Source organism: Zonotrichia albicollis, chromosome 7, assembly GCF_047830755.1.
Source record: "Zonotrichia albicollis isolate bZonAlb1 chromosome 7, bZonAlb1.hap1, whole genome shotgun sequence".
Taxonomy (NCBI): domain Eukaryota; kingdom Metazoa; phylum Chordata; class Aves; order Passeriformes; family Passerellidae; genus Zonotrichia; species Zonotrichia albicollis.
Window position 1 is genome coordinate 17,371,024 of NC_133825.1, and position 14,500 is coordinate 17,385,523.

The following is a 14,500-nucleotide window of genomic DNA, read 5'->3' on the forward strand; positions in this document are numbered from 1 at the left end:
CTGATCTGTTGCTCAGGGTCTCGGGCTGTATTGCCTCAGGTCTATAAATCAGACTGATCCTTTCCTCTTGGCTGTGACATTCTCTCTGTCCATAATTTTGACATGTGATAAAATATTTGGCTCACATTGTTCCCTACTGCAAATCTGTGGGTAAAAGAAGATTTTGATTTTTTCCTCAGTGCACCTCCCCTACTTTAATGGAATTTTACTGGATTTTTGTAATGTTGCCTCTACTGTCCAGTCAGAGTCATTTGGCACTGGTGAGGTTTGAATGTTAATGTGGGCATGGACACACACTTTAGTCTCCTCAGGAAAAATGATGAGTGTCAGTGGTAGCAAAGGCAATAAATGCCTGTCTTTTTTCTGCTTTAGAGCCATGCCATCCCTCTGTGGGTTTATGAGCAGCAGTAGCACAGCCAGACCCTGCATCAGACCCTGTAGTCCTGGAAGCAGTTGAAAGTTTAATAGGATTGAGTATTCAGCAAGATACTTTCAGATGGGAAGCATAATCAAAGCACACACTCCTGCTGTTTCTGTGTTCCTCCTGGAGAAGTTGCCATATTTTATTATGTAAATATAGTTCTTTTCCTAGTTCCTCTGTCCCTCATCTGGACAGCTGAAAATTGTCTTCCAGAAGTACAGCAGAGTGCATTGCATTCTCAAGTTGTTTCTCTGCGTGGGCTCAGGAAAATGTCTTTGATTTGCCCAGGGCAATGAATGGCAACATTCTCCCTGGGAAACCACTGTACTTTTCCTTAATCAAATCTGACCTCATTTAAGGCATGACTTTAAGGTGTTCAGTTTAATTGTAACATTACACACACTGCTTCTTGACCTGCTTTGAAGGACAGAATATTCCTATTCATCCTTTGTAATTGCTGCAGTCTGTCTGTAATACATTCCTGTCTCTCCAAGACTCTCAATTGTTCTTAATAAAGCTGTGTGGGCTAATTGGAACCAACAGATGTCTTTGTGCACTCCCTCCCAGTTATCCCCAGTCTTCTAGGCAGATTACCTCCTCTCATCCCACCAATGCTGTAGATAAGATTTGTTTAATTTTCTTTGGGTTTTTGTTTTTCAGGGAGTTAAAATGTGAGGCCCAGTTATATCCTGGGGCAGGCAGTGACTTGTTAATAGCTTGCCATCCATCTGTGCTATGGGTCAGTTGAAGGCATGTCTGGCTTTCTGGTGCTGGTAAATACAAACCTGTGGTTTTGTTGTCTCAATTGCTCAGGCTTGATTTCAGCTTGGAGCATTGCAGGCTGCCTGCATAGTTCAACCTTCCAAAAAATGCAGAAAATATCCCCATTTTGGGTTGTTTCTCAGAACATGGGAAATATTTAGATGAATCCCTTGGGTTTCCTTTTTGTTTGTTTTTTGTATGCTTTGGGAATAGATTTGAGATGATGTTCTTTTGGGTGGTTCCTGCAAAGTGCTGAGTTCTCTGCTCTCAGCAATGCTTGAGTGAAGCAGATGTTGTCTTCTCTACATCACTGTAAAAGTGCTCAACCTCCTCTGGGACTGGATCCCAAATGTTCTTTGGACTGGCTCCTTCCTGTTATAGAAAGGTTAAAAGAGCATTTCTGTTCTCATCAGATGTTAAGTGGAAGGGTTACAGCAGGCTCAAGAGCCACGAGCCTCTTATTTCAGGAAGTGTTTTTATATGGGTGTAAAAGATGCCTGCAGAATTAGGTGTGTAAAAGGACAGTCCATTTCATAATGTATTAATTATTAAGGTGTTAATATGCCCTGCTTGAGAATACTTTCATAGCTGTGCCATTTACACATCTTTTAAAATCTGGAGAGCTGTTTTCCTCTTTCCCCTCACTCAGAGCAGTTTTCATATGGAGTTTGAAACATTTTCTCCCTGAAGCTGTATCTCTAATCACGGTGGTTTTATATTTTTCTTACAGCTTTTTGATCATGTTGCTGAATGCCTGGGAGACTTTATGGAGAAACAACAAATCAAAGACAAGAAACTGCCAGTCGGGTTTACATTTTCCTTCCCCTGTCGACAATCCAAGCTAGATGAGGTAAGAAGATTTCTCAATTTTCTTAATACACAGAAGAGCTGCCATGTCATTAAAGCAGTATCCCAGACAGGTCTCGTTTTGGGGATAAATGAGTATTATATTTCACTGTCAGACTGTGTTTGTGTTTATGTTTCTGCCTGAAAGAGCTGGGTGACAAAAGAGGAGGAGACAGCCAATGTTTTGTGCTGAGCTCCTCAGTGTTACTGCTTACCCTCTAAACATGGCAGTGGTTTTCCCTGCCTCCTGTGCAGCCTTTTTCCCCTCTAACTGGGGTGTGGGGAAAAAGGGTTTGCTGGGATTTGCTGCCCCTCACAAGGGCACAGGGATCTGGATGCAGGTGTCTGTGCCAAGCAGGATCCTGATCCTCAGCACTAGGGCCACTTGGAAAGGTCACCTGGAGCCAGCCTGCTGCCCAAAGGGATGGGATAACCAGCCTGTGCACTGACTGCTGAGATTCCCAGGGCAAGGATGGGATAACCAACCTGTGCACTGACTGCTGAGATTCCCAGGGCAAGGATGGGATAACCAACCTGTGCACTGACTGCTGAGATTCCCATTTCAAGGATGGGATAACCAGCCTGTGCACTGTGCTGAGATTCCCATTTCAAGGATGGGATAACCAGGCTGTGCAGTGACTGCTGAGATTCCCAGGGCAAGGATGGGATAACCAGCCTGTGCACTGACTGCTGAGATTCCCATTTCAAGGATGGGATAACCAGCCTGTGCACTGTGCTGAGATTCCCATTTCAAGGATGGGATAACCAGGCTGTGCAGTGACTGCTGAGATTCCCAGGGCAAGGATGGGATAACCAGCCTGTGCAGTGACTGCTGAGATTCCCAGGGCAAGGATGGGATAACCACCCTGTGCAGTGGCTGGTGACATTCCCATGGCAAGGATGCTGTGGTGTTTTCCTCCTTTTGCTCCTTGTACCACAAATGACTCAGCAGGCTCCTGGTACAGCATTGCCATGGCAACGGTGTAGCAAAAAGTGCAGGAAAGTTAAATCTGCACAAAACACACAGAGGTTACCCTGTTAAAGCATGGCCTGCTTTTCCAGCTTGCAGGTCTCTAGGTTAGTGTGGTGCAACTGCCCCCCAGATGCTGGTGCTGAGGAGGGCAGGTGAGGCCATGATTTTCATTACATTTCATACTTGGGCAGTGCTGAGAGCTGCACCCAAGGGTGCTGACTGACTGAGGGTCTGGAAGCAGTTCAGAGCAGAGAGCTGCCTTTACCTGCATCAATCAGAGGAGATGAGTTGATCCTGGGGCAGCTCTCCCACCTGGCTCTGGTGCATAGTGAGGCTCCTGACCACAGCAGAGCCGTGCTGGGGTTGTGGTTGTGAAGTTGAGTTGCCCTTGGGAAGGTTTGTTTGCTGCATGATGAAAGGTGCTTGTTTGTGGGCTGGTTTGCTCAGGCCAGCTGGGATGGAGTCCTGCTCGTGTGGGACAGGGATAGGCAGCACCAGGGGTGCCATGGGGACACCTGAGCAGTGCCAGAGTGGAGTGGGGCAGTAACAAGGCAAGGGAGGGTTCCTCTTGAAGAGAAATCCTACAACAAAAAAAAAATATTGACAGTTTTGCTGATGTGTTTTGAGTCTTTGAAAAATGTTTTTTTCTGGATTCTGTGGGCCAAGTTTGTTCTTGGATTGCTGCTTCTGTGAGGCTGTGCTTGCCTGAGTGCTGTTTTCTTGTGCTTGGGGAGCAGGAGGAGGCAAGGTGGTCCCTGTTTGCTCCAAGGGTGATAAGATGGGCACTGATGGTTGGGCCCCACTCAACCCTGCTGCATTCCAAGGGCTCCTTTGTGCTGCCAAGGCTTTGCTGGGGAAGGAGAAATTCCTTCAGTCACGCTGAGAGGAGCTGCTCTTTGCCAGTGTGGTTTGACCAGCTTCTTATAAAAGTTTAGTGAAACAAGGTGCCCTTTTTGCCCATGAAGGCTGTGCCAGCTTTGCCCACAGTTTCCCTGCACAGCAGCACGGGGCTTTGCTGGGTTTCTAAATGGTGCCCACGAGGGCAGCACATTGGGAAAACTTGCACAAACTGAGTTTGTGGTCGAGGGGTAGGAGAGTATCTCCTTGTCTGGAAAGAGCTGCCCCACCCTCTGTTCCCTGTAGCTGTCTCAGTTTGGAGGGAAAATTTGACTTTTAAGCTGAGATATGGGCAAACATACACTTGGGCAATGGCTGCTTGTGCCTACAGGCTTCAGCTTTTCTGGTTTTTAGCTGCTTGGACTCCTGTTGTGACAGATGTGAATATTGTGGTGGGTATGGAAAGCTGAGCTGGTTTGAGTTGTCCTTCTGTCAGTTGATTACTGTCAATACTCTTTTCCTTCTTTTATTATTATTTACCTGTACACTGAATGCTCTGATTCAGCCAGGAATTATGCAAATAGCAAAAAATCAGTGTAGTCATTACCTTGGGGGATTTGCAGGCTCCTCAGGATGGTTTGCAGGCAAGGAATTCAATACCAGGATTTCCTTTTTGATCTGTGCTGTAAAGTAGGGGCATGCATTGTTACATCTGCAGTATTTTCATTTGCCTCAACCCATAAACACAATCCCACAGTTAAACAAGCCCAGACAGATGGGAGTCCAGGCAGTGAATGTGCAGCAGCCTGATCCCCACTGCAGCTGAATCCTGGACATGCCAGCATCACATCCCTGCTCTGTAGTCAGTCCTGTACAGTCAGCTTTTTCTGAAAGCACTCTATCTCCATGGCCCAAAAGGATTAAATGGTTTTCCAAGAAAAACTGTCGAGGAGTAGCAGGAAGAAGAGTAGGCTGAAAATACAAAATGCAAACACACCATTTTCTAGCAAGGGAGGGGGGAAAAGAATTTTCCATCTTTCATCTCACTGTAATTGGGCTCTAAGATCACCAGTTGTCTCAGGCTGGGTTGTTAGAGGTCTGTCACAGACATCTTTTATGGAAAATCCTTTCCTTAGGATTTTTCCTCCTGAGAAGCTGAGAGGCCTCAGGAACAAAATGTAAACAATGATTATCTGCTGCTGTGGAATGCAACAGGTGCATCTGTGATTGGTCTCATGTGGTTGTTTCTAATTAATGGCCAATCACAGTCAGCTGGCTTAGACTCTCTGTCTGAGACACAAGCCCTTGTTATCATTCTTTCTTTTTCTATTCTTAGCTAGCCTTCTGATGAAATCCTTTCTTCTATTCTTTTAGTATAGTTTTAATATAATGTATATCATAAAGTAATAAATCAGCCTTCTGAAACATGGAGTCAGATCCTCGTCTCTTCCCTCATCCTCAGACCCCTGTGAACACAGTCACAGAGGTCATGTGAGAAAAGAGACCTGAAGATTCATTTGAGGTATAAAATCTTGTTTTTAAGGAAAAAGAAAAAAATCAGTGTGTGTCTTATGTTGAGTGTTGCTGTGTTGTTTTCTCAGGGTTTCCTGATAACCTGGACGAAGCGCTTCAAAGCCAGCGGAGTGGAGGGAGCAGACGTCGTGAGGCTGCTCAACAAGGCCATCAAGAAACGCGGGGTAAATTGCACTACTTCTTCTCTTTTAGCTGCATCTCAGCTTTGTCAGGGACCTCTCTTCATGTCACTCACTTGAGCAGGTTGTCTGAGTGGTGGTGGAGCTCTGCTTCCCTGCATGAAAGTGCGTGGGTTTGCTGGAGAAACGAGGCGGCGCCAGAGCTGCCGTGCCGAAGCTGTGATTCTCCTCACAGCACTGAGCTGAGTTGCTGCGTCGTGGATTTTTGCTGGCAACCTTCAGTGATTTTATCACTCTTCAAATACTGAAGAAGTGCTGTGTGGCAGTGCTGTGGCTTTTCAGAGATACCAACACTAAGTCCTATTCCCGAGAAACTTGTTTCTCCTTTTCTCCTGGACTCAGCTGAGCTGTGCACCTGCTGTGCGTGGGAGCAGGAGAGGAGCTGAGCTGAGGAGAAGGGGATTTCAGGCTCAGCAGGCTCTTGCTCCCTGCAGTTCCTCTGTGTTGACTTTATAGAGAGTCAAGGTGACCAGCTCGCTGATTTAAACAAATAAAAAGGCACTGAGTGTGAGAGGGAATGAATCTGGGTTTGCATAATGCTTGCAGCCAGGTCATATGCTGATTACTCAGCATCCAAAAATTCATTGGAAACTGTGAAGTATTTGCTTTCTTTGGGCAGTTGTGGACTCAAGCAAACCTGAATTTTGCCCTCACCAAACAACATTACAGGAGTCAGTTACTATCATTAGGCTTGGCAGAATCTCAACACGGAAGAACCTGGAAAGGAATGGCTGCGTGTAATTTATTTAATTACATTATTTTTGCATTAAAATCTTCACTTGAAATAAAACACATTGATGATTTAAGTGGATGTATAAGAAACATTTTTTAGATTGACACTTCAAGCAATAGCTTCAAACTATTCCATGATGTTTCAGTGCAAAGCTCCTTCTCCCTCATGTATAGCCCTTTTCTTTCCTGCCTGTGTGCTTATGTGAGAGCAGGCCTGTGCTCTCTAGAGTGATCCTGGTGCTGTTTTATTGCTTGCATTCGTCTGCTCTCACTGCCTTCTTGGCTACGTGGGATGGGGAGCTGGCAGACAGAACAGGGAATATTTTAAGAGATGAGCTGTGGTATTCAGACAGATTATTTATCTCCTGTTCCTTGTGAGACTCTTTGCTGAAAGGAAACCGGTGAGGAACAGGAGCAGCGTTTTCCAGAGCAGCCCTGTGGCCCAAGCTGTTGGAATTTGAAATGCAGGGAATTCTCAGAACTTTGGGCCTGACAGCCAAAGTTTAGAATTAAACACAAGATTTGATCTGAGACCTTGGGAAAAGCTCCAAACTTAGGTGCTAGAAGCAAGAATGTGGATTTATAGTTTGATGCAGAAACACCTTAAGCTAAGTGGAGGAAAGTTTAGAGTTTAAGATATAAAAATGAAAGTACCTGCAAGGGTAAACAAGAAGTTTAGAATGCAGTACTGTAGGTTTATTTGTTATAATATGATTGACAAAGAAAGCTTACACTGTAGCATGAGTCCATAAGATGAAATATTTAATGATTGAGTCAGAAACATATATAGTGTTTTATTAGTCAATAAATCCTTGTAACTAGGAGTCTTGTGACCTTCTGAACCACGCAGTAAAGATGTGAGCCGAACTCACCCTTCCTACCTACATCGAAGATAAAAAAAATAAACCAAAATCATCAAAAGCAACTCAGAGCTCTTGTCTGTAACTCATTGAGAACTCTTTCCAAAATGCCCCTGCCCTGTTGCTCCCCAGGACTACGACGCAGACATCATGGCAGTGGTGAACGACACGGTGGGCACCATGATGACCTGTGGCTTTGACGACCAGCGCTGCGAAGTCGGCCTCATCATCGGTAACGCGTGGGGCGGGCGCGGGCTGCTCTGCCTCGGCCTCTGCCTGGCCTGCTCAGCACCTCCTGCTCTGCTTCCCCCCAGGCACGGGCACCAACGCCTGCTACATGGAGGAGATGAGGCACATTGACCTGGTGGAGGGGGACGAGGGCAGGATGTGCATCAACACAGAGTGGGGGGCCTTTGGGGACGATGGCTCGCTGGAAGACATCAGGACCGAGTTCGATCGGGAGATTGACCGCGGATCCCTGAATCCTGGCAAGCAGCTGTGAGTCATTTGTGGATGTTTGGTTTCTGTTCTGTGCCCCATTTCCCTCTTGTGTTAGCAATTCTGCAGCTCAGTAAAGCTTTGCCTGTGGTGAGGCAAAGCTCTGGGTGACACAGCTGGGCTCTGTTTCCCAGTGTTGCCCATGGATTTGTGGGTGACTGCTGTCCTCTCCTGCAGGTTTGAGAAGATGGTCAGTGGGCTGTACATGGGGGAGCTGGTAAGGCTCATCCTGGTGAAGATGGCCAAGGAGGGGCTGCTCTTTGAGGGGAGAATCACCCCTGAGCTTCTCACCAAAGGGAAGTTTGAGACAAAGCATGTTTCTGCCATTGAAAAGTGAGTAATGTATCCCTTTTCAGTCCTTGGGCTTCACAGTGACTCTGAATGTTAATTTTCCTGCTCTTGTCGCTTTGTGTGCTGCATTGGGGATATCTGCCATTCTCTACTGCCTGCATAGAGCTGGCATGTGGGGACCCCCAGCAGACAGTCTGTGCCCTCCTCCCCGAGATTTCTCCCTTCTTCTGTGTTGGGAGGAACTCTAAAGTCTGCCAGTCCACGCAGCTTTCAGGGTACGAGCTGCAGTACCTCTCTCACTGCTCACAGAGCTGCTCCCCTGCAGCTAAACATGGCAGTGAGCTGGCTTAGTGCCTCCTAGCAAATGCTTGTGCTGCTCCTTGCTGTATCCCTGGGATTGCTGGGCAGGAGGAAAACAAGTGTGACAAGGCAGAGCATTCAGTCTCGTAGGCAGGGCCGGGTGCTGCACGGTGACCTCTGAGCTATGTGCCAGTTGGTTTCTTAGAGTGTCATCACCCCTTTGCTCAGTACTCACAGGCTCTTCCCCCCTGTGTTTTTAAAATTCACATCACTGGGATAGTTGGTACCATAGTCATTGGGCTGGATTTTCTTTTTGAAATGGCAAGTACGACTCCGAGAGAACAGCCAGTAACTTCTACAATGCCTGTTCCTCCTGCCACAGTTTACTCCTCTCCCTGCAGACCACGTTGTCTGAACAGCTTTTCATTAAATTTTAGCTTTTAATTTGTTTTAACCACAGAGGTCTGTGTTGTGGACCAAAGTAATGTTGAATGGCAGTGAGAAAAACAATTATTGAGAAATTCAGTAACAAAGAGGAAAAATTTGCCTTGAAATCCCACCTTACTTCCTGAAGAGGCACTTTGGTTATAAGTGGGGGGTACATGCCTGTACAGCTTCAAATTTCTAGCTGCTGCTAGCAAGATGGAAGAGTCCTTAAAAAGATGTATGGAGTGCACTTAGGGATGACAAGATATATACCATTTTATTTTTGTCTGGGAAATGGCTGAGCTGGACAAGGAGAAGTTTGGCCAGAAGATTTGCTCTCAGGCTGGGTGCTAATGAGGAAAAATAAAATGTAAGAGGCAGAGATTCAGTGGGGTTGTAAAAGCCTGAAAAGAGACCCGTTAGGATGAAATTGCTTAGGCAACCTTTGCTTAGGGTTTTGTCTTTCACACTGGGCTTAATTTATCCAGGCATGCAAAGGCATGAGTGTGGGATTAGGTGTGCTGAACTGTGGGGCTGCTGCTTCATGCTCAAGAGAAGCCATTTGCAGTTTCAAGCATCACTGTAATGGAAAAACACTTGAATTCCTCCAGGTCCTCCCCATGGTGCGGCTGCCGTGGTACCTGGGATTGCATGGTTTGTAGGTGGCACGTGGTACCTGGTACCTGCAGTGTTTGTAGGTGGCATGTTTGCACCAGGAAACAGGCTTTGGTGGAAACAGGTTTTAGTGGGAACAGTTTAATGGAAAGCTTTTCCATCTGTAAATGAATGTATGTTCCAATCCCCATGGAGTGTTCTAGTGCCGATCTCTAAGAAATGTTCTTTCTAACTTTCTCAAACCCCGGGCAGGCAGGGACACCCATGTTTGGAGGTCCCTCAGTCCTGCAGCCCAGCACACACCCCCTGAGGAGTCCCCTTTGCTTTGCAGGAGCAAAGAAGGCCTGAACAAAGCCAAAGAGATCCTGACCAGGCTGGGGGTGGAGCCGTCCCCCGAGGACTGCATCGCTGTGCAGCACGTGTGCACCATCGTGTCCTTCCGCTCCGCCAACCTGGTGGCCTCCACGCTGGGGGCCATCCTCAACCAGCTGAGGGACAACAAGGGCGTGGGCCGCCTGCGCACCACCGTGGGCGTGGACGGCTCCCTCTACAAGATGCACCCACAGTGAGTGCCCCTGCTCCTGCCACGGGCTCTGCTTTGCAAAGGGGTTGTCACAGGGCATCACCCAGGCAGGCTCTGGTTTGCCTGTTGTCACAGGGCATCACCCAGGCAGGCTGTGGTTTGCCTGTGGTCCCAGGGTCATCCAGGCAGGCTCTGGTTTGCCTGTGGTCCCAGGATATCACCCACATGGGCTCTGGTTTGCCTGTGGTCCCAGGGCATCACCCAGGTGGGTTCTGGTGTTTGCCTGTTGTCCCAGGGCATCACCCAGCGGTCTCTGGTTTGCCTGTTGTCCCAGGGCATCACCCAGGTGGGCTCTGGTTTGCCTGTGGTCCCAGGGCAACACCCAGGCAGGCTCTGGTTTGCCTGTTGTCCCAGGGCATCACTTGGGGGTCTCTGGTTTGCCTGTTGTCATAGGGCATCACCCAGGCAGGCTGTGGTTTGCCTGTGGTCCCAGGATATCACCCAGGCAGGCTCTGGTTTGCCTGTTGTCCCAGGGCATCACCCAGGTGGGCTCTGGTTTGCCTGTGGTCACAGGGCATCACCCAGGTGGGTTCTGGTGTTTGCCTGTTGTCCCAGGGCATCACCCAGGTGGGCTCTGGTGTTTGCCTGTTGTCACAGGGAATCACCAGGTGGGTTCTGGTGTTTGCCTGTTGTCCCAGGATATCACCCACATGGGCTCTGGTTTGCCTGTTGTCCCAGAGCATCACCCAGGGGTCTCTGGTTTGTCTGTTGTCCCAGGGCATCACCCAGGGGTCTCTGGTTTGCCTGTGGTCCCAGGGCATCACCCAGGTGGGCTCTGGTTTGCCTGTTGTCCCAGGGCATCACCCAGGAGTCTCTGGTTTGCCTGTTGTCCCAGGGTCATCCAGGGGTCTCTGGTTTGCCTGTGGTCACAGGGCATCACCCAGGGGTCTCTGGTTTGCCTGTTGTCCCAGGGTCACCCAGGGGTCTCTGGTTTGCCTGTTGTCACAGGGTATCACCCAGGCAGGCTCTGGTTTGCCTGTTGTCCCAGGGCATCACCCAGGCAGGCTGTGGTTTGCCTGTGGTCCCAGGGTCACCCAGGCAGGCTCTGGTTTGCCTGTTGTCCCAGGGCATCACCCAGGCAGGCTGTGGTTTGCCTGTGGTCCCAGGGTCACCCAGGCAGGCTCTGGTTTGCCTGTTGTCCCAGGGCATCACCCAGGCAGGCTGTGAGATGATGAACCCAAACAGTGGGCACGAGGGTCCAGGTCTGAGCTGGGGAGCTTGTTGGAAAGGAGAGAGGTCTTTTAGGTGAAGAAAAGAAGCAAAACCCCTGAGTGACTGAGTACTGCAATGTCAGGGAAACAATAGTCATCTGAGATAGCTTAAGGTATCACCAAGAGACCTCTTGGGAGGAGAGGAGAGTTTTTTGTATAAAATACTACTTTGTGCCCATTGATTGGGCTGTGAGGAGACCTGCATTAATTCACCTTCACCTCCATTTCCAGTTCAGTTCCCATTCCTAACCCTATTTTTGCCAGTCTTTTCTGAAGATACACTTGGAAACCAGGGAGAGGAAAAAATAGTGCTTAGATTTCTGTGGCTTTTAAAAAACGTCCTTTTTTGTCCTATTTTCCCCATCTAGAAAATTACACTTTAGCTGTATAGATTTATGTAGAAATCAGAAAATTATGTTCATGGGGAAACCTCTGAAAGGAAAAGTATGCCTAATGTTTCATTTTCAGTTTCTCATTGTTTGTTGAAAAAGTTATTTTCCTGTGTTAAAGAAAGCCATAGAACAAAAAACTTTCCAAGAGTGCTGTTCTGACTAGCTTTTCCAGCTTGGGCAAGGTCTGGGGATTGTTAAGATAATGAACATGGACAATTTTGGTTTCTTAACTGTTTCCCTCACCATCTAAACCAGTGAGTTCAGGAGAGGACCCCAGCAGAGGGAATTGGGGCAGCATTGCAGGCAGGGAGTTTCTCCATCCAGGATTGGGTCCAGGGGATGAGACTGATGCTCTCCCCTGCTTTTTGGTGGCTTTTCTTAGAAATTTGGGAGGAAGGAGGGAGGAAGAAATTAGAAATTCAAGAGGAAGGAGAAGTAGGGAAGAACTGCACTTCCCTGGCAGTTTTCCTACTTGAGAGGCTGTAGTTAGAGCATGGTGAGTTTGCTCACTCCCCTTGCCTTGGGTTGGTGTTGGCGGCACAGATTTTGGTGGGAAGGGCAGCACAGATTTTTGGGGGGAAGGGCAGTGAAGATTTTGGGGGGTGGCACCGCAGGTTTTGTAGGGAAGGGCAGTGCAGATTTTGGGACTGGGCAGTGCAGATTTTGGGATTTTGAGGGGGGATGCAGCACAGATTTTGGTGGGGCAGCAGTGCAGATTCTGAGGGGGATGCAGTGCAGATTCTGGAGGGGATGCAGCACAGATTCTGGGGGGATGCAGTGCAGATTCTGAGGGGGATGCAGTGCAGATTTAGGACCTGGGCAGTGCAGATTCTGGAGGGGATGCAGCACAGATTCTGGGGGGATGCAGTGCAGACTTAGGGCCTGGGCAGTGCAGAATTAGGGCCTGGGGAGTGCCCATTCTGGGGGGGCTGCAGCACAGATTTAGGGCCTGGGCAGTGCAGATTTAGGGCCTGGCAGTGCAGATTCCGGGGGGGATGCAGTGCAGATTCAGGGCCTGGGCAGTGCAGATTATGGGGGGATGCAGTGCAGATTTAGGGCCTGGGCAGTGCAGATTTAGGGCCTGGGCAGTGCAGATTCTGAGGGGGATGCAGTGCAGATTCAGGGCCTGGGCAGTGCAGATTTAGGGCCTGGGCAGTGCAGATTTAGGGCCTGGGCAGTGCAGATTCTGAGGGGAATGCAGCACAGATTTAGGGCCTGGGCAGTGCAGATTCAGGGCCTGGGTAGTGCAGATTCTGAGGGGGATGCAGCACAGATTCAGGGCCTGGGCAGTGCTGTTCCTGGGGGAATGCAGCTCCGATTTAGGGCCTGGCAGTGCCGAGGCCGGCCCTGCAGCCTCCCCTCCCCTCCCCTGCCCTCAGGTACGCCCGGCGCTTGCACAAGACCACGCGGCGCCTGGTGCCCGACTCGGAGGTGCGGTTCCTGCTGTCGGAGAGCGGCAGCGGCAAGGGCGCGGCCATGGTGACGGCCGTGGCGTACCGGCTGGCCGAGCAGCACCGCCTCATCGACGAGACCCTGGCCGAGTTCAAGCTCACCCACGAGCAGCTGCTGCAGGTGAAGAAGAGGATGAGGGCGGAGATGGAGGCGGGGCTGAAGAAGAAGACTCACGACACGGCCAAAGTGAAGATGCTGCCCACTTTTGTGCGCAGCACGCCGGACGGGACAGGTAGAGTGCGCCCTCGGTGCAGTGGGGATGATGACTTGGTTACAGCCCCAAATCCCAGTGTGGGGTTTGGCAAAGCTGAGCAGATCTGGTGCAAGCAAAGAGGAGCCTGAGCTGTGCAAAGGAGGAGATCTCAGTGCTGGCCCCTGTGCTGGCTGCTGGCAGCCTGATGCTGTGTCCTTGCCTCAGGGTGCAAGCAGAGTCACAGCTTGAGGGGGGAAACCACAGCTGGGATGTCGCAGACATCTTTTATGGAAAACCCTTTCCTTAGGATTTTTCCTCCTGAGAAGCTGAGAGGCCTCAGGAACAAAATGTAAACAATGGTTATCTGCTGCTGTGGAATGCAACAGGTGCATCTGGGATTGGGCTCATGTGGTTGTTTCTAATTAATGGTCAATCACAGTCAGCTGGCTCATACAGAGAGCTGAGCCACAAACCTTTGTTATCATTCCTTCCTGTTCTATTCTTAGCTAGCCTTCTGATGGAAACCTTTCTTCTATTCTTTTAGTATAGTTTTAATGTAATATATATAATAAAATAATAAATCAGCCTTCTGAACCATGGAGTCAGATCCTCGTCTCTTCCCTCAATCCCAAAACCCCTGTGAACGCTGTCACACTGGGATCATAAACCCAAACCCAAAGTACCCATTCCTTGGGTGCTTTGCATTTCAGGGTGGCTGGCCAAATTTCAGCTCTCTCTCCAGGAACAGTTGTGTGAGTCCTTTTCCCCTTGTGTATTTAAAGGAAAACAAAAATTCAGAGCAGCATCTGAAGTCCTCCTTTGATGAAGATCTTCCCAATTGAGTTTCTAGGGGATTTTCTATTAAAATACTTTGAGAGAAGCATTTCTTCAGATGTTACTTATGGTTCTTCAAATATGCACACATACTCTTTTACAGAGAATGGAGACTTTCTGGCACTTGACCTCGGAGGGACAAACTTTAGAGTTTTGCTGGTGAAAATCCGCAGTGGTAAAAGGAGAACAGTGGAGATGCACAACAAGATCTATGCCATTCCCATAGAGGTGATGCAGGGAACAGGAGAAGAGGTATTTGTGTTTTTCTTGGCTGCACTGCTGCTTTTTAAATAACTCCTTAAGAGCACATAACATGTGCAACTTCAAATATTATGACTTTTCTCTTCAAAGCTGTTTGATCACATCGTTACCTGCATTTCTGACTTCCTGGATTATATGGGGATAAAAGGAGCACGTCTTCCTCTTGGCTTCACCTTTTCCTTCCCCTGCAAGCAGACCAGTCTGGATGCTGTAAGTTCCTTAGTATCTCTTCAATCTGCTTCTGTGCTCATGCCAGACCTGGTTTCTGTGCCTTCATGTCACCCACGTGACATTTACAGGA

General features: G+C 48.7%; 1 protein-coding gene across 1 annotated transcript in view; it reads left to right on the forward strand.

Annotated features, from left to right (window-relative positions):
• Positions 1–14,500, forward strand: part of HK1 (hexokinase 1) — a 38,520-nt gene that overhangs the window by 13,554 nt on the left and 10,466 nt on the right. The window contains exons 4-12 of the mRNA XM_074544448.1: positions 1,914–2,033; positions 5,441–5,536; positions 7,276–7,375; positions 7,458–7,641; positions 7,819–7,974; positions 9,605–9,838; positions 12,839–13,143; positions 14,042–14,190; positions 14,290–14,409. Coding sequence (XP_074400549.1) covers positions 1,914–2,033; positions 5,441–5,536; positions 7,276–7,375; positions 7,458–7,641; positions 7,819–7,974; positions 9,605–9,838; positions 12,839–13,143; positions 14,042–14,190; positions 14,290–14,409 — 1,464 coding nt within the window. The remainder of the gene's footprint in view (positions 1–1,913; positions 2,034–5,440; positions 5,537–7,275; positions 7,376–7,457; positions 7,642–7,818; positions 7,975–9,604; positions 9,839–12,838; positions 13,144–14,041; positions 14,191–14,289; positions 14,410–14,500) is intronic.